The sequence below is a fragment of the Scylla paramamosain genome, chromosome 46 (genome assembly GCF_035594125.1).
Source record: "Scylla paramamosain isolate STU-SP2022 chromosome 46, ASM3559412v1, whole genome shotgun sequence".
In the NCBI taxonomy this organism is placed as follows: domain Eukaryota; kingdom Metazoa; phylum Arthropoda; class Malacostraca; order Decapoda; family Portunidae; genus Scylla; species Scylla paramamosain.
In genome coordinates, this window is record NC_087196.1 from 9,572,877 (window position 1) to 9,596,176 (window position 23,300).

General features: G+C 42.1%; 2 protein-coding genes across 2 annotated transcripts; both read right to left on the reverse strand.

Annotated features, from left to right (window-relative positions):
• Positions 1 to 68: 68 nt before the first annotated feature.
• LOC135094707 (vacuolar protein sorting-associated protein 4-like) lies at positions 69 to 10,295 on the reverse strand. The gene is made up of 8 exons (XM_063995042.1): positions 10,148 to 10,295; positions 8,964 to 9,075; positions 8,128 to 8,269; positions 7,254 to 7,494; positions 5,809 to 6,076; positions 4,818 to 5,031; positions 3,808 to 4,036; positions 69 to 2,998 (listed from the first exon to the last, which is right to left on the reverse strand). The coding sequence occupies exons 1-8, from the start codon at positions 10,169 to 10,171 to the stop codon at positions 2,897 to 2,899; spliced, it is 1,332 nt and encodes a 443-aa protein (XP_063851112.1). The 5' UTR covers positions 10,172 to 10,295; the 3' UTR covers positions 69 to 2,896.
• A 2,201-nt stretch (positions 10,296 to 12,496) lies between these two features.
• LOC135094660 (ubiquitin-conjugating enzyme E2 L3) lies at positions 12,497 to 22,682 on the reverse strand. Its single transcript, XM_063994941.1, has 5 exons — positions 22,535 to 22,682; positions 21,393 to 21,488; positions 19,798 to 19,926; positions 18,336 to 18,393; positions 12,497 to 16,998 (listed from the first exon to the last, which is right to left on the reverse strand). The coding sequence occupies exons 1-5, from the start codon at positions 22,559 to 22,561 to the stop codon at positions 16,844 to 16,846; spliced, it is 465 nt and encodes a 154-aa protein (XP_063851011.1). The 5' UTR covers positions 22,562 to 22,682; the 3' UTR covers positions 12,497 to 16,843.
• Positions 22,683 to 23,300: the final 618 nt, after the last annotated feature.

A 23,300-nucleotide genomic window follows, 5' to 3' on the forward strand; every position in this document is an offset into this window, starting at 1 on the left:
AATCATCACAAGCCAGGAGCCAAGCAAGGGGGAAGCACTGGGGACAATAACACCTCACAAGCCACAGAAATAGTTTATGCCTTTATTATAGAAACAATTCTTTTCTCTTATATTTCCAGCACTACTTTATAAACATGGCGGCGGGCAGAATGAAACGCTACGAATTACGTGAACGAATAAGATACGTAAATATGTATGTATGTATGTATGCATCAGAGTATACGAGTGATGAGCCGCCAACACACGCTCTAACATCACCACACACGGACAGAGAGAGAGACACAAAGAGAGAGAGAGAGAAAGAGAGAGAGAGAGATGGAAAGATCATCAACAATAATCAATGAATACGCTCAGTTCACAAAAATATAGATGCATCGATAGAAAATATAAAAAAAAAATAAATGAACAAGGGACAACAAAATAAATAAAATATACTACATGCATTAGCTATTATTTTCTCTTAGTACGAAGGCCATGGCTCAACAAGACACTGTATGTATGTATGTATGTATGAAAGATGATCCAAACCTATCCACCCCAAGGTATAGGTTCCCCACAGCTCCCCACAGGATCCCATAGGTTCCCACAGGTCTCCACAGGTTCCCACGACAGCAGAGCATCCACACCCACAGCGACACCCACACCCAATCAATGAATCAACCCAATGGTATATATATCTCTTATGTAATGGCCGTGAATAAGGGTTTTTTTTAGTATCCGACTTGAGAAAGGAGAGTTAGGAAGTGCTGTGATGTTTGTGACCACAGCACGATGAGTGGATGCTGTGTTAGGTTGTCACAGCGAGGTTTGATGATGGTTATGATGTGGTTAGGTTAGTCACAGCGAGGCCAGGGGGTAATGCTGTTTAGGTTAGTCACAGCGAGGCCAGGGAGTAATGCTGTTTAAGTTAGTCACAGCAGGACCAGGTGGTAATGCTGTGGTTTAGTCACAGCATGGTTAGAAGGTGGTAATGTTGTGTTTTATAGCAGCACAGCAAGGTTAGGTGATAGCAATGCTGTTTATTTCAGTCACAGCAAAGTTAGATGATGGTATTGCTGTTATATTAGTCATACCAAGGCCAGAGAAGCCTAGAAGATGTGATTACATTAGTCACAGCAACTTCAGAAGATAATGCTGTGGTTAGGTTAGCATAGCAAGCCCAGATAGACCTAGATGCTGTGAAATTTCATCTTCCTATTCCTTGCAAATCCCTTTTTCTCATCCACCAAACTATGATTATCCGCCTCTTCTTGTAATCCACACCAGCATTCACCACAGCCCTGTCCTCACCGTCCTCTAGAGCAAACAAATATGGGACTCCCTTCTTGTACCATGTTATGCATCATTTAGTGAGGTTTATTAAAGGTTTGGTGAGGTTTGGTGACTGTTCCCTGCCTCTAAGTGTGAAAGTAAGTACAATACAAGCCTAAGTGTTTCTCCAGTGTATTTCGTTGCTTGTTTTTGTTTTGTGTTATTGTTTAGTCTTGTTCTATATCGTTTGCAGAGTCTTCCTGCTTTCCTCGTGTTACGTAAACCTTCTTTCATCTCCACTATATAATTTTTTCGTCCTATTTTCCTCGTTTTCTATATCCCTTTGTTTCTTTCCTTCCTCTTACTTTTTCTCTTCTTTTTTTCCTTCATTTGTATTTATTTGTATCTTTGCTCTTTTCCTACATTGCTTATTCCTTCCTTTCCTTCTTTTTTTGTATTTTCCTTCATTTTCAACATTATTCCTATCTCTCTTCTCCCTTCTCTTCTTACATCCATTCTTCCTTCCTTCCTTTTCTTCTTTCATTCTCCTCCATCAACCAAACTCTCCCTTTTTATTTCCTACTTTCCTTCCTTTCTTCACCTTTATGATGTCCTTCCTCTTCCTTCCTTCCTTCCTTTACATCTATCTGTCTTTCCTCTCTCTTCCTTTCTTCACCCTTATTTTCTATCCTTCCTTTCTTTCTCCATGCTTAGTCTCAAACTTTCCTTTCTTCACCTTTCCTCTCTTTTTTTTCTCTTCCTTCCTACCTTAACCCTTATTCTCAATCCTTTCTTCCCTCCCTCCTTTCAGTGTCAGATAACAGGAAGTATCCCTTTTCAAACCAACCAATCAAGCCCTCTGTTACATCCTTATCTCCCTCTACACCATTCCCAGTCCTTCCCTCCGCTCTACAATGGACGCTAACAGAAGCAACGGGCAGCATGATCACAGGAGATGAAGAAAATATAATAAAGTCAGTGAGGCTTTCAAAAAAATCAGCAATGAGGTTAATCTTGTCGGAGAAACGAGGCAGTACATGACAGGCAGAAGACCAAGAGTAATACTGAAGAAGTGGCTGAAGGAGGAAAGGTTGAAGTGGCGTGTGAGGCTGAGGTGCAGTGATGAAGAAGTCAATGATGATGACGATGATGAGGACTCTGGACCGAGACTGAGGCTCTGTCCCCCTATCAGCCAAGTGTCCAGGCTATAGAAGGGAGCTTCAGCCAAGGCCTCTAGATGATACCTCACTGCACAGGCCTCACAACACAGCTCACGTCATTTCAGTACATCGCCACCAGTGTGTGTGTGTGTGTGTGTGTTTTTGCATTGTAACAGGAATAACCCAAGCTTGTTTTGTTCTGTTTCACTGCAAAATATGGTGTTTTTTGTCTTTATATTTGTGTGTGTGTGTGTGTCTGTGTGTGTATTTTGCATTGTAACAGGATTAAGTCAAGCTTGTTTTGTCCTGTTTTTTTACTACAAATTATAATGTTTCTTCTTTCAATTTCCAGGTTTTGTCTGTATACATTGAAACTATGTGTGTGTGTGTGTGTGTGTGTGTGTGTGTGATGGTTGGTGGACAATTCATGCAGTGTGCAGGTCAAACAAACAGCTTAGCATGATGTGACCTCCTCCTCTCTGTCCTTAGCCCTCCTGCCCAAAGTCCTCCGTGAATTTGCGTAGCTTGTCCAGGTCCTCGTCATTCACCGAAGGCTTGGAGTCTGCCAGCGAGCGCATCACATCCCGCTGCAGAGAGAGCAACAACATAAGAGCACAAGAACACAAGGGCTGCTGCAGGAGAATATCAGACCAACATGTGGCAGTCCCTCTATGAAACTTGCCTGCCTGTTTCTACCTATCATTCTCACCTATTAATTTATCTAACATGCCTGGCTGTTTTCACCAATCATCCTCATCCATAAGTTTGTCTAATCTTTTAAAGCTCCCTAATGACACAGCACTAACCTGATTACCAAGTCCATTCCATTCATCCGCCACTCTGAGCTCTAAACTGCTAATAGGAAAAGCACCCTTGAGAACATGCCTCATCCCTGTGGCCTTTCAAAACAGTCCTAATGGAAGAACAATGCATTGAAGGAGACTAGCTTAATGCCCCACTCACACAAGACCTCAGCACAAAACTTAAGAGGGTGCTGTACACTGTCAACGGGAGAAACACCCTTGAGAACCTGCCTTTTCCTTCAAGTGGCCTTTGAAAACAGTTGTGGTGAGAGAGTGACATATTCAACCTTTTCACTGCAGTACAAAATAATTAGCAGCACCAGAAGTAATGCAAGAAATCTTTATAAGCACCTACCAGAAAGAAGAGGATTAAAAAGAATATATTTCACAATTTCTACCCAGTTTAAAGATTGGAGGTGGCTGTAGGACAAGTAAAGACGTCTCAGAGTGATTGGTGATTAAGGAGAAGTATACCAAATAGGACTCAAAAGGCTAAAATTATTTGTTGCACTCATCCTAGTCCTTATTCCTCATGCAGGCCTATCTTCCCATGCCTAAGTCCAAGGGATAAGAAAACCAGCACACCCACTAACCATGGAAACCACCGGCTCAAACAGTCTGTTGCTCGGAACCTGCTCCCAAGTCATTTCCATGGCTCCTGCCTCGCCGGGGGAGCACGGGGTGAGCAGGTCATCCACAATCACGTTGAGGTCATCCCTGGAGGGTCCCCGCACGTACTTGAAGTGTGTGGCCGTCTGTACCTTGCGCACCGGCTGCATCAACGCATCCCTCACCACAATGCTGATGTCTGCTCCTGAGTACCTGGATAGATGAGCAGGAGGATTGGTGGGGTGGCTGCTGTGTTATCTGGGGCTGTGTTAGGTGGACTGTACCTCTTGACAGCTTACTAAAGGGATGGGTGCTGTATTTTTGTTTGTCTTGTCTTACTTGGATTTTTACTGGAGAGCTGATGCTAATTTTTTATTGTATCGTGTCTTATCTGGACTGTTACTGCAGGGATGGATGCTACATTTTGCTTGTTTTGTCTTTCTGATAGACTGTTTACTGGAGAGATGATGCTATATTTTGTCTTGTCTTGAGGGGTACTGGCCTAGGACAATAACAATAAAAAGTGCCCATTGCCTAGATTAATGGGCTGTATTCTCAGGTGTGTTGTGTCCTATCTTGAGTTTGAATAGGTTTCGGTGCCAGTTATTGGAGTTTTAAGGGTTTTTTTTTGTATTCTAGAGATAGTTTAAGAGATTCTACAAGAAGTCATATGGGTTTTCAAGTGTTTTCATGCTTTCAGTGATATTTTAAGACTAGTGAAAGTTATTACAGTTTTCACAGGTGTTTACAGAATTCCAGTGATAGTTTAACAAGGTTTCTACATTATCAGAAAGTCACAAGACACTTCCATGACTCCAGAAATATGTAGTTTCACAACATTTCTGCAAGAGATGTACAACTGAAGGAGGATCAGATAACTAAACCAAAAGCCAAACAAACTTAGCTTAAACTCTGTAAACACACACACACACACTCTTTTCCTGCACCTCATAACTAGATACACACACACACACAAACACACACACACACCCACCCGTCAGTCTTGGATCCCAGCACCCTGAAGTCCTCGTCGGTGAGGCTGTGTGGTGTGTCCCCCAGGTTGAGTTTGAACATGTTGGTCCTGGCGTTGGACTCGGGCAGGGGGATATAAATACGCTTCTCAAACCTCCTCCTGATGGCCGAGTCCAGCACCCACGGGATGTTTGTGGCTCCCAGCACCAGCACCCCGTCATTCTGGTTGCCAACCCCTGGAGAGACGCAGAGAAAGGTCAATATTCTTATTCCTCTTTGTTCATGTTTTATTCCTCCTATCCTAACCTAAACATACTGAATTATACTACCTTTCATCTCAGTTCTTTCTAACAATACCCAAAGGCACATTCTTCTCTTATTTCTCCTGTTTATTCCTGTTTTGTTTCTCTTATTCTATCTTATGGTATCCTAACCTAGACATATTCAATTCCTCTCCTTTTATCTTGCCCAACGTAACAACACTCCAGCACACACTTCTCTTACTTCTCCTTCTCCATCCTGTTTTTGTTCCTCCTATTCTATCCAATGGTATCCTAATCTAAATATATTCAGTTCCTCTCCCTATTATCTTGAGCCATCTTACCAACATTCCAGTATATTCTAACCTAACTGAACATACTCTATTCCACTTACTTTCATCTCAGTCATCCCCAACTCCACCAAACTACATCCTATCCTAACCCAAACCCATTCTGCTTCTCCACAATATCCCATCACCACTCCAATGCATCCTAACCTAACCCAAACCTACTCTACCTGACTCCCTTTCAACCTAACCTAACTTATCCCTAACACACAGCTCCATACCTCACCACACCCTATCGCACATCACCCCAACTAGTCCATGGCAGTCCCCACCTTGCCTTTGCACCAGAAGCTGTCTTAATCCTCCTGACAAACTCAAGTCTCCCTTCTTTTGTATAGATAACACACACGCAGAGACACAGACACACAGACAGCCACTACACCAGCAGTCCCCTACCAGTCCATACCTTGCATCTGCACCAGGAACTCGGTCTTAATCCTTCTGGCAGACTCGGACTCCTGCTCTGACCGGGAGGAACAGAGAGAGTCCACCTCGTCAATGAAGATTATAGAAGGTTTGTGTTCGCGGGCCATGGAGAAGAGAGCTTTGACATGCTGCTCCGACTCTCCCATCCACTTCGACACCAAGTCGGCCGAGGACACGCTGAAGAAGGTTGAGTTGTTCGCCTCAGTAGCCACGGCCTTTGCTAAGTAGGTCTTACCTGTACCTGGGGGCTGCAAGGGGAAGAGGTACAGGGAGTTAGGTTAGGTCATAATACGTGAGGTAATCTAGTCTTAATTAATTAGGTCTATGGGGCTGTATGGGGATAGTAAGTTAGGTTAGGATGCAATATGAGAGGTAATTTAATTGTCTGTACCTGATGGGCTGTCAAGGGAGTGTGTAAAGTTAGGATAGCTTGTATTATGTAACCCAACCTAATCTCAACTAAGTCTTGCCTTAAGTCTTGTAAACACAAACATGCAGACAATAACTCACACACACACACACACACACACACACACACACACACACACACACACACACACACACACACACACACACACAAGCAACAAAACTGGCTCCAATCCAATGTCATCAAGAGAGGCTATCAAAACTACAATTAACAATACTGGAACAAAGAAGGGAAAGAGGAAACCAGAAGGCAATTTACAGAATCATGAAGAATATGAAGGTGGTGGATAGAGAAGATCTGATAAAGTAGGACACGAGAGATACAAGAGCACATGAAAGGAAGGTCAAAAGAGGATAGTTACTGGAGAAATATGAAAATAAACAGCTTCCCCATAGAGTAACAGACATATGGAATGAACTGAAAGAGGAAGCAAGGCAGAGATGATAAAGGAATTCAACCCCATGAAGGCAGAACAGCACCAGCACACCTCCCCTCCCATACATTACAACTAAGTAAACACACACACTCCAGCTCCCTCACAGACACCCAGACACTCACGCCAAAGACCCGGATGCCTCACAGACTCCCAGACACTCACGCCAAAGACCCGGATGCCTCACAGACACCCAGACACTCACGCCAAAGACCCGGATGCCTCACAGACTCCCAGACACTCATGCCAAAGACCCGGATGCCTCACAGACTCCCAGACACTCATGCCAAAGACCCGGATGCCTCACAGACACCCAGACACTCACGCCAAAGACCCGGATGCCTCACAGACTCCCAGACACTCACGCCAAAGACCCGGATGCCTCACAGACTCCCAGACACTCACGCCAAAGACCCAGATGCCTCACAGACACCCAGACACTCACGCCAAAGACCCGGATGCCTCACAGACTCCCAGACACTCACGCCAAAGACCCGGATGCCTCACAGACTCCCAGACACTCATGCCAAAGACCCAGATGCCTCACAGACACCCAGACACTCACGCCAAAGAGCAGGATACCCCTCCACGCCTGCCTCTTGCCGGTAAACATGTGAGGGAACTTAATGGGCAGAATAACAGCCTCCTTCAGCGCACTCTTGGCCCCTTCAAGCCCTGCCACGTCTTCCCATCGAACATTGGGCTTCTCCGCTACTATCGCCCCCTCCATCTTGGCCTCCATCTTCTTCTTAGTGGGATCCTCGTCATCGGAGTCTGAGTCCTTGCTTCCCCCTCCACCCTTCTTCCTGTTGGGGTCAGATGGTGGGGTGTGGTTGGTGGTGTGAGTGTGGGTACCTCGTATGTGACTTTAAAATGACTTTACTTTTGTGTATAGTAAAGATATGAGTCTCTAAGTTATATATAAAAGTAAGTTACATACAAAAATCTAACTAGTTTGTATATAACACTAACTTATATATAGAAAGTGTAACTTATATAAACACAAGAAAATCACTCAAAACAAAAACAAAAATTAAGAAACATAAGAAAACAAATAGGAACCAAAAAAGACAAGGAAACGAGCCAAAATGCAACAAAATACACAGAAATCAACAAAAACACGCAAGAAATCAATAAAAAACATAAGAAAAGAAGCAAGAACGTAAAAAAATAAGACAGTAAAACGAACCAAAACACACAAACGCACAGAACACAACCAAAAAAACAACACACAACAAAAACACACAGCAGTTCAACACAAACACACACAAATCAAGCAAAACATATCAAAAACACACAAAACACACAAAAAACACAAAAAAAAACACACAAAATCAAGCAAAATACAAAAAAATACTCCCAACCACCACCACCACCACCACCACCAGCACCACCACCACCACCAGCACCACCACCACCACCACCAGCCTCCCACTCACCCAGCATTGCCAGCACCGGCTTTCATAGGTTTCTTTTTGTCCTTGTTCTTCTCGATGTATTCCTTCAGCTTCTCGGCGCGGTCCAGGTACTGCTTACATTTTGCTCTGATGCTCTCCTTTGCCCTCTCGTTCGGCACCTCGTCTGTGGGCCAATTGGGTAGTTTTGGTTTGTTAGATCTTGTAATTGTGGTTTTTAATGGTTTAAATGGTTTATAATGTTATATCTACTGATTTTTTTTATGTTTTTCGTTTTTTTTATGGTTTATTACTGGTTTTTAATGATTTTTGAGGTTTTTCATGGTTTTTGTAGTTTTTTGATAGTTTTACATTTTTTTTGTTTTTTTCTAGTGTTTTTTCATGGTTTTCTACTGATTTTTGATAGTTTTACAGTTTTTTAAATGGTTTTCCTACTGGTCCTACTGAAAAATCTGCAACATGAACACAGATCCTAAAAACTACTGAAAAATCTGCAACATGAACACAAAACTTAAAAAACTACTGAAAAAATCTGCAACATGAACACAAATCTTTAAAAATACTGAAAATCTGCAACATGAACACAAATCTTAAAAAACTACTGAAAAAATCTGCAACATGAACACAAATCTTAAAAACTACTGAAAAATCTGCATCATGAACAAAAATCATAAAAAAAATACTGAAAAATCTGAGTAATGAAAAGAACAGTAACTGAAACAAGAAATGACACCCAATTTTAGCCCATTCCACCCCACAGCCCCAACAGCCCACAGCCCACAGCCCACAGCCCCAACAGCCCACAGCCGCCAGCCCTCAGCCCCCACAGCCCCAAGCCTCCTCCAGCCCCACAGCCTCACACTTCATGGCGTGCAAGAAGTACTCCACAGCAGACTCGTACAGCCGCAGCGCCTCAGCATAGTTCTTCCCCTTGTCCTCCTCTGTTGCCTTTGTCACCAAGTCTATTGCTTTCTGCCAGGGGGGGGGGGGGGAGAGACCGTTGAAAATATATATAATCAACACCCACTTGTACATAAAGCCTCAGAGTTATATATATAAATCAAATGGATGGAAAATAGATGTGCGCTCTCTCTCTCTCTCTCTCGCTCTCTCTCTCTCTCTCTCTCTCTCTCTCTCTCTCTCTCTCCACATGAGCAAAAACACAAAATACAGAAATGGGTTAATTTGTCTATGTTGTGTCAAGAAGCAAGGGTTTTTAGTGGTGTTAGAAGTACTGTGGTGTTAGAGAGAGAGAGAGAGAGAGAGAGAGAGAGAGAGAGAGAGAGAGAGAGAGAGAGAGAGAGAGAGAGAGAGAGAGAGAGAGAGAGAGAGAGAGAGAGAGGAGGGACTGAACAATGAAGGAGCAGGCCTCTCTCTCTCTCTCTCTCTCTCTCTCTCTCTCTCTCTCTCTCTCTCTCTCTCTCTCTCAGCCCCTCAAGTTACACAAGACAATATGGCAAAGATGAAATAAGCAAAGATTTGGTGTCAGAAAGATGAAATTTGTTAATATAAGAACACTAACCTTCTTTAAATACACAGAATAATAAGAATATGATGAAATTAGCGAGGATTTACCGCCAAAATAAATTAACTTTCCACAATACTCAAATTAACAGGACGAAGGTGATGCAACAGAGGTTTTGGTGCTGGAAGGATGTAGGCTGTCACAATAACACACTGCACATGTAAATATTACCATGCCACGTGTGTATGTCTAATCCCTTTGCTTAATTAAATCCTTCATCATCATCAGCATCAGCATCATGTGACATTTAACAAGATATAGGAAAATTCTCACACCTGACACACACCTGCATCAGCCGGCCCCTCTGCCCTACACACCTGTCAGTAAGAACAGCACAGACACACAAACACACACGCAACACTCGCAATAAGGGGCAGATTAAACACACCCGTATTATTGGTGTGAAGAAATAAGGTGATTTAATCCCACACACCTCCCATGAGTCATGATTTAGAGCATTATTTTAGTGTTATTTGCCTATTAGTATCGCTGTTGATGGTGGGTGAAGGCTGTTCTCACCTGTAAAGCGGATGTGTTGGCCATGGTGAGCGAAGTAAACAGGAAATATCTCTTTTCTTAGCCTCCTCGGCCCTCCGTCACTCTTCTCTGCATAGACGCCCAGACTCAAAATTCTTTACATTCATAACCTTAATAGTTTAAACAAAAGAGAGTCGCTATTAATCTCTTAATCGTTCTTTAAGAGTGTTAGATTAAATTATAAAAGATTTGATACTTTAGTCTATTACGATTCTGTCGCTTATAGTTTTAGTAAACACTAGTGGATCCCTCAATGACGTCACGGTCAAAAGGACCGCTGGGATTTAAACTTTTATTGTAATCGTGTATTTTTTTCCCCTTCTTCGTTTTGTGATAATTAAATGTCCAGTTTTGTTATAATATTTATTTGCAATGCTTCTAACATATATTCCTAGCGCTGTGATTGATATATATCAATCCATGTACTGTATTTTCCCTATTAATTTAATAATAATTATGTGATTATTAAAAGTCTTGTTTTGTAATTTTATTTAACTCTATGATATATCTATACTACTGCTGTCAATATATATATATATATATATATATATATATATATATATATATATATATATATATATATATATATATATATATATATATATATATATATATATATATATATATAGAAGCATTACAAATAAATATTATAACAAAACTGGACATTTAATTATCACAAAACGAAGAAGGGAAAAAAAAAAAAAAAAATATATATATATATATATATATATATATATATATATATATATATATATATATATATATATATATATATATATATATATATATATATATATATATATATATATATATATATATATATATATATATATATATATATATATATATATATATATATATATATATTCATTCTTATCTATATATTAATATTTTTTTTATCTATTCTATATAACTGAATGGGTGGAAGTTTTTGATTAATTTTGCGTCGCAGAATATATTTATGTATTTTTTTCTTTGCATTTACTTGTCTTATTGAATGATGATAGAGACTGCGAGGCTTTACACTTTTCTGATAACATTCCAAGCATCCTTTTCTTTTTTCTTCTTTTCTTTTCCTTTTCCTTTTTAAAACTTTACTTTATATATATCTATAATACTTTTCAAAATGAGACGTTTAATATTCACGCAAAGAGGAGAGCTGAGGATGCATGGCTTCTTGTGATATCTAGTAACCCCATTCCTTGTATTACCTAACTCATCATTATGGGGGAGCTGTTGAGATCATCCCTCTTATCTAAGCCACTGAGTACTGATGGTGCTATTTATCATCTAAAGTACCCTGCGCGACGTGTAGTAATGCGGCAAATTGATAATAAAATAGTCTTAATCAGCTATCAATAGGATGACTAACCCCATTCTTCCTCTTGGCTGTCTTCTCGGCTGTTTTGGGCTATCTTCCCCCCCCCCCCGGCTGTTGGGCTATTTTTCCGACTGTTGGGCTATTTCTCCCGTCTTGTCTTATTTATCGCTGATTCAGGTGTTATCACTACGGCCACCGCTGCCACATCTTTGTTCCAATTTCCTATCGTGGAGTTAATCAATGATGGTGTTTGATGTTGCTCCTCTTGAAGCTGGACCGTATTGGATTGGTGGCTTATCAGGCTGTTTACGTTATCATGGCCTGATTATTATTGGCTGTCTTTTTTAAACTATCAAGAGTTACGGCTTCATTTATTATTATTATTATTTATTATTATTATTATTTTTTTTAGTTGTCGGTCAAGGCAATAGAAGCAAGCTAATAATGATAACTGTGAGGCTTGTAGATTATTTTGAAATGCCTTCTTCTCTCGTCAAAACTGTTTTCAAGTACCAAAAAGTAGTCAGGTAATTCTCTCTCTCTCTCTCTCTCTCTCTCAAGCTATCATAAAAACACCCTTGAAAACCCTAACAGCCTCCACTACAGCCTACCAGTCATCAGAAACATGAAAATACTCTTGAAAACCCCAATAACTTCACGTAAACCGTTAAAACACAAATAGAACAAGGAAAACACCTTGAAAACACAATTGACTTCCACCGCAGCCTTTCATAATACTAGTAATCACGTAAACTCCAGGAACTTCCACTAGAACCCTAAACAACCCTAATAACTTTCATTGGAACCCTAAAAAACACACTTGAAAACCCCAACAATTTCCACCATTAAAATATCAAAATGTTACTAGAATCCAGAAAATATCCTTGAAAACCCCAATAATTTCCATACAAGCTTGTTAATGTTGAGATGCTCACCTGAACTGTTTGCAAATGCCATACTGTGTGTGTGTGTGTGTGTGTGTGAAGTGAAGGTCAATGCAAAGACACACACAAGTTTATGCACCTCTAATTTCTCTTGCAACAGAAATACAACTGAGTAAGAATGACAATCATAATCATAATAATAATAATAATAATAATAATAACAATAATAATAACAATCACATGGTTCAAAAAAAAAATAAAATAATTATAATAAAAAATCTACAAAACACTCTTGCTCCACAAAGACTCAGCAATCTTCTACACTGGCTACTGACACCATTTGTTCACACTGGTACCGAGAAACCTTCACTGACATACTGTGATATGAAAAAAAAATAAAGTCTTCTCAAAACAGCACACACGGGAGGTACCTCTGGCCATACCTCTACTAATTAGTCCCTGTGGTTCACCTGGACACACCTGCCTGCCGTACAAAAGGGTCTGCACTCTGTCAACGCTTGCTCTCTTTCTGTGACTGTTTTCTGATGTTGTGGAGTGTTAGTTGGGTTTTCACAAGTTTCTTCCTGCCAGTGGTGTAGAATATTTGAACTATTACTAGTCATAGAAATATCCTTGAGAAGTCGAATAACTTTAAATATTCTTTAAGAGGCAGTTAAGATATGAAATACTTCTTAAACTAGAATCATCAAAACACCTTTGAAAACCCTATACACTTCCATTAAGGCCTGTTAAAAGGAGTGAAGGTAGGAATGCTTCTTAAACTACAAGAATCTTGAAAACACCCTTAAAATCCCTAGTAACTCTTCACAGCGTGTTAAAAAGTACCTGTAATACTTGCTTAACTATCACTGGTATCCTAAAAAACACCCTTGAATACCCCAAGTAACTTCCAATGTGTTAAAAAGTATTCAAACCACCACTAGCATTCTGAAAACACTTGAAAACCACCAGTACCTTCCAACATTCTTAAAAATTACTCAAAACATTACTACAATCCTTAAAACTCCCTTGAAGACCCTGAGTAACTCCCAATAAACTGTTATGTAACCAAAACACAGAACCCTTATCAAAATTACCACTGGAACCATGAAGACACCCTTGAAAACCCTGGCAACCTCCACATGAACCTGTCAAAAAATCAGCAGAGACGAGACAGCAAAGTGTTGAGTCTACAGATCCTTGCGTTGTATATAAGGAGCGTTCTGTGTTGCCGACGGTGATGCAGACGCCTGAGCAACACAAGCAGGTAGCACGATGACTTCCTCTTGTTTCTGATACGGGGAAGTCGATGAAAAGTGAGCGAAGGTGAAGAATGAGGAGCAATAGTTACCAAGAAGCGCTGGAGTATTGACAGAGGTATAACAAGACCATGCTTACTGATCGCATTCACAATTCTTACACATTCTACAAACATCGCTATGTAAAATATTATTATTATTGAGTCCCTCGGCAGTAATAATAATAATAATAATAATAATAATAATGATGGGTATTAGGCCTCAATAGACATGGGAGTGTGAAAAGCATCACCAAACTTCTTCCTTGATCTAAAATTCTCAAGACCAGATATTTCCAACATTAAGACAGCCTTTTCTTCTGTCTGGCTGTTTCTTAATTTAAAATTCTCAAAACCAGAAAGTTGCAGCATTTCAAGTGCTGTTCTCTAAGTCTGGTTGGTTCTTGATGTAAAATGTGTCCGGCAAGGTGTTGTGAGCCTTCCCTTGCTGGGCTTGGGCAGTGTTCCCTCCCCACTGAGGGTGACAGCCAGACACTGCACTGCCATCCTAGACACCCTGGGCCAAGACACTGGCCAATACCCGGTGTGGGTGAAGCACCGTGCCTGCTTCACGTGGTGGTGGTGGTATTGGTGGTGGTGGTAGTGGTAGTGGCGGTGGTGATGGTGGTGGTGCTGCTACATGTATCTGTGTACACAAGTCAAGCTGGACTCATCAATGATAACGACTGATAACATTTGTTGGTTTTGCTATAATGGCATAAATTGACCAGTGTCTCTTGTCCCTTGCTATTGCTGCATCTATGGTGTGGGAGGGTGGCAGCAGCGGCAGCAGCGGCAGCAGCAGCAGCAGCCGGGCAAGCCGGGCTTGGTTCGTGCATCAGTGACGCACGCAGGTTGCGGGGCGGCGGCCTCGCCACGCATGGCCCACCCACAGCTTCTCAGACTGACAGAACAAAAAGAAACTAAAGCTGGGCAGCACGTCAACACTTGAGGCCCAGCGGCAGCGGCAGCAGCAGCAGCGGCAGTGGAGCCGGCCGCCACAAACAAACACACGGTATAAGGCAAGTGTTTCTTGTCAAGGTCCTGCCCTTCCTCCACCTTGCATTCCCTTGGATAAACATTAGGTATAAAAACTGCAGCCGTCCCGATGTTGGCTCGCGGAGGACAATACTGATCAGACCAACCGTGTTCCTGCGGGTCACGTCACCCCCGGCGCCGCCCCGGCCCGGCGGGGGTTGCAATTCTTAGTGTGTCTCAACTTGAGACAGTTCCCGCCTGGCTCTCCGGCGCGCAGTGGCTGCTGGGGAGCGGCAGCGGGAGTCACAAGACTGTGGGAGTCTTAAGTACAAAACAAGGACGGAGGCCGGCAAGCCTCCCGCCCCCACGCCAACACTTGCGGGACGTGTCGGTCGCTCTGAGGCGAAGCTCGTACCAGTAGGGGGAGTGCAGGCGGGACTCCTGGCCGCCCCACGCTGGGCTGCCACGGGGTGGCGGGGTGTGGGGTGGCGGTGGGGTGGTTGGGGGCTGGGGGTGTCTCCTCACGGCCCGCCGGTGCTGGGCCAACAGACTTATAACATAGTCACAGCCAATTCTTGCAACAATTGTTTGAAGTTCGGACCAATTTGACACGACTGACGGGCGTCCAATTCCCTCCGTGGTGTGACTGAGTGATATGTACTCAAACCAGACAAAACGTAGCATGGCTAGGGGTGGCATTATTGTCTTGCAGCGGGGGTTGGGGGGTGGAGCCCAGCGGGGAGGGGGGGAACAGTGGAGCAGCCAGGAGTCACCACCGGTACACTACAACATCTGAATCTCATTAATTTAATCACATGAACTTGGTTCCACATCATTTTACTTCAAAAATACCTGTAAAAGCAGCAAGACTTAGGAAGCTAATATATCTCAAAAATATCATGGGCACTTGTCAGGCAGATCACGAGGCAGGGCACTGGGGGGCTGGTGGCGGCGGCGGTGGTGGTGGTGGTGACAGCTGTGGTGACCTATCATGATAACTCCAGGCAGTACTGACCTACAGATGACCTAGCTGTGTTCCCCCACAGACACCACAACACAGCTGAGAGTGTAACACAAGGCTGCTGGTCAGACCACCCTCTCACAACACTCACATGACGGGTGCCTGTGGGGTGTCTGTGGGGTGCCGGTGGGGGAGGGTGCCTGGGGGTGCCTGGGGGCGGGGAACATTACAAACTACACAGCGCACTCACTCACCACCAGATGACACTGCTGTGTTAGATATGGGGGTCATCAGATCACAGGTTACAGGGAAGTGGATGAGCTGGGGGAGCCAGGAGGGAGCAGGGGGCACAGGGGGGAGCATGGGACACCAGACAATAGAGAGACAGGAGTAGAAGGTAAGACATGGACAAACGGAAGACAAGACAAGACACACTGGGGGAGGGAGATGGGTGAACCGTGGCCTAAACAGAGGAAACGTTACAGGGATAAACAAAAATAGAACAAGATATAAATGAGTGGAAGACGAAATATGGATTATAAAAATGTTAGAAGACGAAGCAGAGAGGTAAATCGTGTGGATAGACAAAATACAGGTTACAGAATACAGGAGCTGGATAACGTGGAGCTGAGTGGAAGACAGGATGTGGACAATGACACTGGAGGAGGATATTGGTGGATAGATGGAAGAAATGCAAGGGTTTATATAAAATGCAGCAACGAATAAAGGAGTAAGATAGGGTTTATTTGAAAGGAGGAAAAGATAACTGAGTGAGACACGAGACTAAATGAGAAAGGAAAAACAGAACAAGACGCAGGAATGACGAAGGAGGAAGAGGAAGTGATATAATAGAAGATAAGTGAACAGAAAGGAGAGAGGAAGAAGAATGCATGTTACCAAATAGAGGAACAAAAGACACAGAACACAAGAAAATGAATGAAAGGAACAGAGGAACAAGAGGAAGGAGCAGAATATGAATCAACAAATGGAAAAAAACAAAAAACAAGGACAGAGAGAGAGAAGGAAAGGAATAAAACAAGAAAACAGTGATGACAGAAAGGAGGAGGGAGAAAAAGTAGAAAAGATAGAAGGATCAATCAAGAAAGACAGTGGCAAGGGAAGAAATAGACAAAATAGAGAGCAAGAAGGGCAGACAAACCAACAGGGGAACATTAGAGAGGAACCATCTGCCTGACAAATGCCACACTAGATCACAGGCTAAGTCTACCAAGCCACGTTAGTCAGCCGGCCTCTTCTCGGAGTTCTTCTTGGTAAATTCTTCGGCATTTTTCATGAACTTCTTGCGGTCTTTGGTGTAGTCCTCGGCCAGATCAGCGCGCAAGGGATGCTCCGGTTCAGGCTCATTCACCAGGTTAATCAGCGCCTCGATCACTGTGGTGAGGGCACATGGTCAGTGGGATGACTTAATTAAGATTATGTAATGATCAATCAGTCATCTATTCCCCTACGGACTGAGAGACTAGACCACTCACACTTGAAATGCAGCTAATGGAAATGCGATACGTCCATCCAGCAAGATCTCCCCAGATTTTTACAGTGATAGGAATGTTTAAAGGGCTGACAATGCTGTTGAAAGGGCCTCAGGTAAATGCACAAAATTACATTACAGGTGAGTGTGTTAGGTTGGGTTTGTGTGTGTTTGGTTAAGTGCAGCAATGAAAGGACAAAATAGGCATGCCAGAAGTGGTCTACTGCTTATCTTCATCTCTTTAAAGGCCTGACAATGCCGTTTAACCCTTTCAGGTCACAAATAGGTTCTTGGATCATGTCTGTGATAAGCAAATCCAGCCGAAAAATCAAGGTTTGTAAAAATGGTTATTTTCCGCCGCAACTTGTACAGCATTTCTCTCTAAATTACGCAGTATTTTCCACCTGATTTGAGCTGCAGTTGCTCAAAATTGCTCCAGAATGTACAAGGGTCCCATACAATCCTCCTCCTTTGTTTCAGTGGTGTTACCATGTAAGGTTTATGTAAACAATATAGCGAGAGGAAGTCATGAGTGAGGATACACATGCCCATATATGGTAATATACGAAATACGCATTATACTACCAATAAATGAATTATATCTGGCATATCTGCTCTTTAACAACAAGATTTTATCGTTACTCATGTTATTTCAGTAAATAAATGCACAAATAGCCACTAGCGACGTCTGGAAATAATAATAATTGTGAAAAAAGGGCATCTGATACCTTACGGTGTGATTGCCATTGTGACTATATTTTCCTAACCACACAACTAGTGGTGCATCCCATGAGTCAAGCGAGGATGAGAGAGTGTCAGCTGGCCACAAGCAGCAGCCAGGAGGCGCGCAATTTAATTCTGTGGCTCGTCAAATATGGGACCACGATCGTGGCCAGGAGGCATTTCCCTCAAAGCCACGATCGTGGTCCGGAGCACTGAAAGGGTTAAAAGGCCTCAAGTAAACCAAGCAGTGCACAGCATAAGGACAAGGTAGGCTATTTAGAATATCTCTCACAAACCACTATTCACTCTGGGGCCTTTCTTCTCCCACAACGACCACCTATGAACATTATACTAACTACAAACTGCAAAATATATTTCTTTCCATCCCTTCCTTTCAAGCGCTTATGAATATTTCATCCATTACTTGGAGTTGTGAATCACTGCATACTGAAAGGATGAAAGGGAAATGGTGCAACAATGAGAGGACAAAACAGAAAGTGGTCGCCTCAACCCTTACCTTGATCTGTTTTAGTGGCCGGCTTCCAGTTCTCGGCACTAATGATTGGCAAACACACCTGCAAAGAAGGACAGACACATAATGAACTCCCTGCCTGCTTCTGTGTTTTCTCCTTCCTGTGATTTCAATTCTTACAACACAGAGGTTTCAAGACACTTATCCTTCAATTTTTTATGATTTCTTGACCTATTTTTGGGACTGGCAGCTTAGTGGGTCGCATTCATTTCTTTTATTCTTTTTTTTAGCTCTTTTTGTTACCCCTGACCAGTGTCTCTTGTATAAAGAAGTAAAAACAAACCTTTCTTTCAAGACTGGTATCTCAGTGAACCCTTTTCATTTCTTTGCATACTTTTTTTCTTTTGTTTTAGCTCTTATTACCCCTGACCAGTGGCTCTCTTACATAAAAAATAAAAAAAAAGTACAAATAAAGAACTATTACTAATACAACTACACAACATAACCTTTCATTCAATCCAAGACTAACCTGAGTGGAAAAAAAAAAAAAAAAAAAAAAAAAAAAAAATTTAATCTGTCACTTGTACGAGGTCTGGTACAGGGCAACAAAACGCACAAACAAAAATAAACAAAAGGTCCCACACATGAACCAGCCCCTCAAGAATCTGCAGGTAAGTGTTATCAAAAATTTAAGAAGTGTATGATGTAATAAACTCCCAAAGATGTTGTATATTGTTACTTTGGTATAGGGAGTGTGTGAATATTGTTGTCTTGGAGAGAGAGAGAGAGAGAGAGAGAGAGAGAGAGAGAGAGAGAGAGAGAGAGAGAGAGAGAGAGAGAGAGAGAGAGAGAGAGAGAGAGAGAGAGAGAGAGAGAGAGAGAGAGAGAGAGAGAGAGAGAGAGAGAGAGAGAGAGAGAAGCCATATCAAAACTAAACTATGGGTTAAAAAAAGAAAGAAATTAAAACGTCGACACACACACACACACACATACACACAAACACACACACCCCAATGACCTTAGACACACAGACACCCCTCTCCCTCCCACTCTCTCTCTCTCTCCCTACCTAGCAACAAGACACAGATAATGCAATACTGACAGTGACACCATTTTTTTGACTGAGAGAGAGAGAGAGAGAGAGAGAGAGAGAGAGAGAGAGAGAGAGAGAGAGAGAGAGAGAGAGAGAGAGAGAGAGAGAGAGAGAGAGAGAGAGAGAGAGAGAGAGAAAATGGGTACAAAGACAGGAATAAATTGAGGAAAAGGTGAAGTAAGAGAGAATATGAATTAGTGATAAGAGAAATGAAGGAGAAAAAAAATACAAAACACACTTAAAACACCCCAAACACCATCAGAACACACTCGTACACCCAATACACCCCAAAACACAGCCAATACCCTTCACACATCCACAACACACCAATACACCCCGCAAAACACACTCAAAAGACCCTTCACACACAGAAACACCCCTCGCTCTCCTCTGAACACCCCGCCGAGCACCCACCTGGCCCTTCTCGTCCACATTGGGGTGATATATCTTGGTCTTGAAGTTGATCTTAGGCGGTTTGAATGGGTACTCCGCAGGGAAGTTGACCTCAATCCTAAATGCTCCTTTGTTGTAGGGTGGGTTCTCCTGGTGGTGTTAAGTTAGGTTAGGTTAGGTCTTGTGGTGGTGGCAGGCAGGAGAAGGTGTTACGGTAAGGTTAAGTTAGGTTAGGTTAGGTGTTGTGGTGGTGCAAGGCCAGGGAAAGTGTTTAGGTTAGGTTAGGTTAGGTTAAGTTACGTTAGGTTAGGTTAAGTTAGGTTAGATTAGGTGTTGTGGTGGTGCAAGGCCAGGGGAAGTGTTTAGGTTAGGTTAGGTTAGGTTAAGTTAGGTTAGGTTAGGTTAAGTTAGGTTAGGTCAAGTTAAGTTAGGTCAGGTACTGTGTTAATGGAATGCAAAGGGAAATGTTTAGGTCACGTTAAGTTAGGTCAGGTAATGGAATGCGAGGGGAGGTGTTTAGGTTAGGTTAGATTAGGTCAGGTTAGGTGTAGCAGTGATGGAATGCAAAGGACGTGTTTAAGTGATGCAAGGTGAAGATAAGTCAGGTTGGGTTAGGTTGTGTTAGGCCTACCAAGGTTGTGTCAGGCCTAGCAAGTGTTTCAGGGGCAGTGTCAAATAATTTTTTCAGGAAGAACTCTCAAACTGATAAATTATGAGCACATTTCAGACACAGCCCTAATTTTCATCATTAAGGTCATGACAAAAGTGGATAACAGAGCCAGTTACTCTTACAATTAACATATTCAAGACCCAGCCACCTGCCAGATGTGTGAAGGCCTAAGTGATGCTGCTGTGGTGAGTCATTTTCTGGTTCCAATGCCACAAAGCTATTTAATATTCTCTACCACAAAAAATTTACATCTAAAAAATGCTCCATGATCGTTTTCAGGTAAAGGTAAGAAAAATGTAGGAGCATAATTGGCATGGGAGAACAGAAAGAGTAACAGGTTCATTTTCTATTTTCCATGCTAAAAAACAAATTAATATTCTCTAGTACAAAAATATGTCTGAAAAATGCTAAGGGATTATGGGAAAAAATGGCCTGTGCTGAAAGGGTTAACACTGAGGGAAGAAAGGCAAATATATAAGTGAGCAGTGTGGCAGAGTGTGACATTAATACACTGTGCTTGCATCCATTACTTCTGCATATACATCACTCACCCACTCTGCAACACCCTCTACTAACATCACCTCATCACTTACTCACTCTGCAACACCCTCTACTAACATCACCTCACTACCTCCACTGGGCTGGCACACCTGCACACTTGAGCTACCCTAGGTAATTCACAGGTGTAGTTCTTTTTTTACTGTTTCAATGCTATACGATATGTTCCCTTCACCACAAACCACCGAGGCATTTGATATTGCCCTGCAGGCACCTCTGATCACCACACTGGCTAAACACTTGATAACCTACTCCTTCCTTCCCTTCCCTTTCTTGCAGGCGGCCTCAAACAGCTGATACAGTGCCTCGCGTTGTGCTCTGCTACGTGTTGCAGCGAAAGTTAAGGTTAGCACTGGGAGGTGGTGTGCTGATTCAGGGAGTGACTCACCGGCACAATGAGTCCCTGCCAGGTGAGTATGTTGCTCTCATCCACCTGAATGTCCCGGAACGACTTGATGCCAGACCTTCGGATGTCCGCCAGCTCCTGTGAGGGAAGGCAAGCGTGTGGGTGAGGAACACGTGCAGTTTAGAGGGTAAAGGAATGGTGCAGGGAGCCATCAGGATGACACATGGCACTCCCTCTACAATATATATATATATATATATATATATATATATATATATATATATATATATATATATATATATATATATATATATAATTATATTCTCCAGTAACTGTGGAAAGCTGCAGAACCAGACACCCCTGCTGGTGGCCACCCCTGCCACTTCCTGCCTCACCCAACACACACCACAACTCACTGCTTCCAGTACTTCTCACACACACACACACACACTTACACACACACACACACACACACACACACACACACACACAGTTACATTACACCTAACCAAATGAACACAATTTAACGCAACTTAATGAATTAAACCTAACCTAACCTAATGAATCGAATATTAACCAAGAACTGACCTAACCTGACCCTCGCAAGAAGACCGCTCGCCTCCCCCCTCCAAGAAGGGCCACAACACCGTGTCTCTTCACCCACACACATTATCTTCGTTAAAACAGGAAAATTTTGTGCCCCCAGCATTGACACTCTTATCCTGGTAACATTCCCGGCGTACTCTGAACCAACGCGGCGAATAATAATAGTCGAACATCCACGTGTTTACTAATCAACTCCTATATTTATTCTCATTAAACTCAATTTCTTTGGGGCGGAAGGGAACGGCCCGTCATATTTTCCCTTAAAACCCCATTAAATCCAACCCCTCTCTCCTCTCTCTTACTCTCACTCACTCCCACAGCTCGCCTCTCCCTCTCACAAGCCTCAGGACACAAAAAGAAGAAGGAAATACAGAAATATAAGCGAAAATCAGACCAGCCACAGAAGCCAAACAGATACACCTTCTCAGTTTTTCGTAAATTTTGGCTTAATTCAACCTAGTACTGTCTTCTCAGCATGATCTAAATAATGATTAATGGTTAGCCTTCACGTAAATTGCTTGTCAGGGGCGTGGGAAAGTTAAAAGTAGAGGAAAATTGCAAAAAACTGTGATACTTGCCTTCTGTAACCTCCTTGTGGCGGCCATTGTTGTCTGCTAAAAGAGGAGGAGTCCCGCTAAATTCGAAATGGGTGTTTATTCCTGCTATCTTATCTCCTTGACTTTATACGTTGATGTGGTTTGGAGTTATTGATTTGAGTGGTTATTGTGTTTTACTGGCGGCATTGGGATTTTTTTGTTAATTGATAAGATGTATAAGCGCTGAAATAAATAAATAGATAAATGAATAAATAAAAGGATGTTTATTCATGTTTCTTATCTTTGTCCTTATTGTTTTTGCAGCTTGCAGTTTTTCATGTGGGTTGCTAAGGCTATTACTGACGGCTCTGGGATATTTTGCTGCTTGTTGAAATGCATATGTGCTAAATTAAATTATTATTGTTATTATTATTATTTATTTTATTATTGTTATTATTCCTGGTGTCTTAAATATGATGGGTTTACATGTTATTAAGGTCCACACGTACACAGTGGCCGCTCGTCACTGATGGGGGGGCTGTCTCACATTCAGACAAATAAAATCTTAAATGCTTTTATTGTTATTGTTTAACATACCCTTGATTGATAGATTATAAAGATAGATTGATAATTATTTAATTCTTTAGGTCTTATCCTAACAGTAAATGCTTGACTTCCTTAGTGCTGGCTAAGGCTATTTGACAAGGAAGTCCATTCTCCTGTTCCTGTTTTGTGCAAACAGATAAATAAATTGAAAATTGAAAAATTGAGTTCTTTCAATGCAGAAACCGTCTTTGCTTCTTGTGCC

What these genes read in the sequence shown, in the direction of transcription:
- LOC135094707 (XM_063995042.1), bottom strand. Translation starts at nt 10,171, where the DNA reads ATGGCCAACACATCCGCTTTACAG. An exon ending in CCAACACATCCGCTTTACAG is followed by an intron (nt 9,076 to 10,147) that starts GTGAGAACAGCC and finishes CCCCCCTGGCAG; the next exon opens with AAAGCAATAGACTTGGTGAC. An exon ending in GCCGGTGCTGGCAATGCTGG is followed by an intron (nt 7,495 to 8,127) that starts GTGAGTGGGAGG and finishes TGACCCCAACAG; the next exon opens with GAAGAAGGGTGGAGGGGGAA.
- LOC135094660 (XM_063994941.1), bottom strand. Translation starts at nt 22,561, where the DNA reads ATGGCCGCCACAAGGAGGTTACAGAAG. An exon ending in GGCAGGGACTCATTGTGCCG is followed by an intron (nt 19,927 to 21,392) that starts GTGAGTCACTCC and finishes TAACACCACCAG; the next exon opens with GAGAACCCACCCTACAACAA. An exon ending in GGCCACTAAAACAGATCAAG is followed by an intron (nt 16,999 to 18,335) that starts GTAAGGGTTGAG and finishes CCCTCACCACAG; the next exon opens with TGATCGAGGCGCTGATTAAC.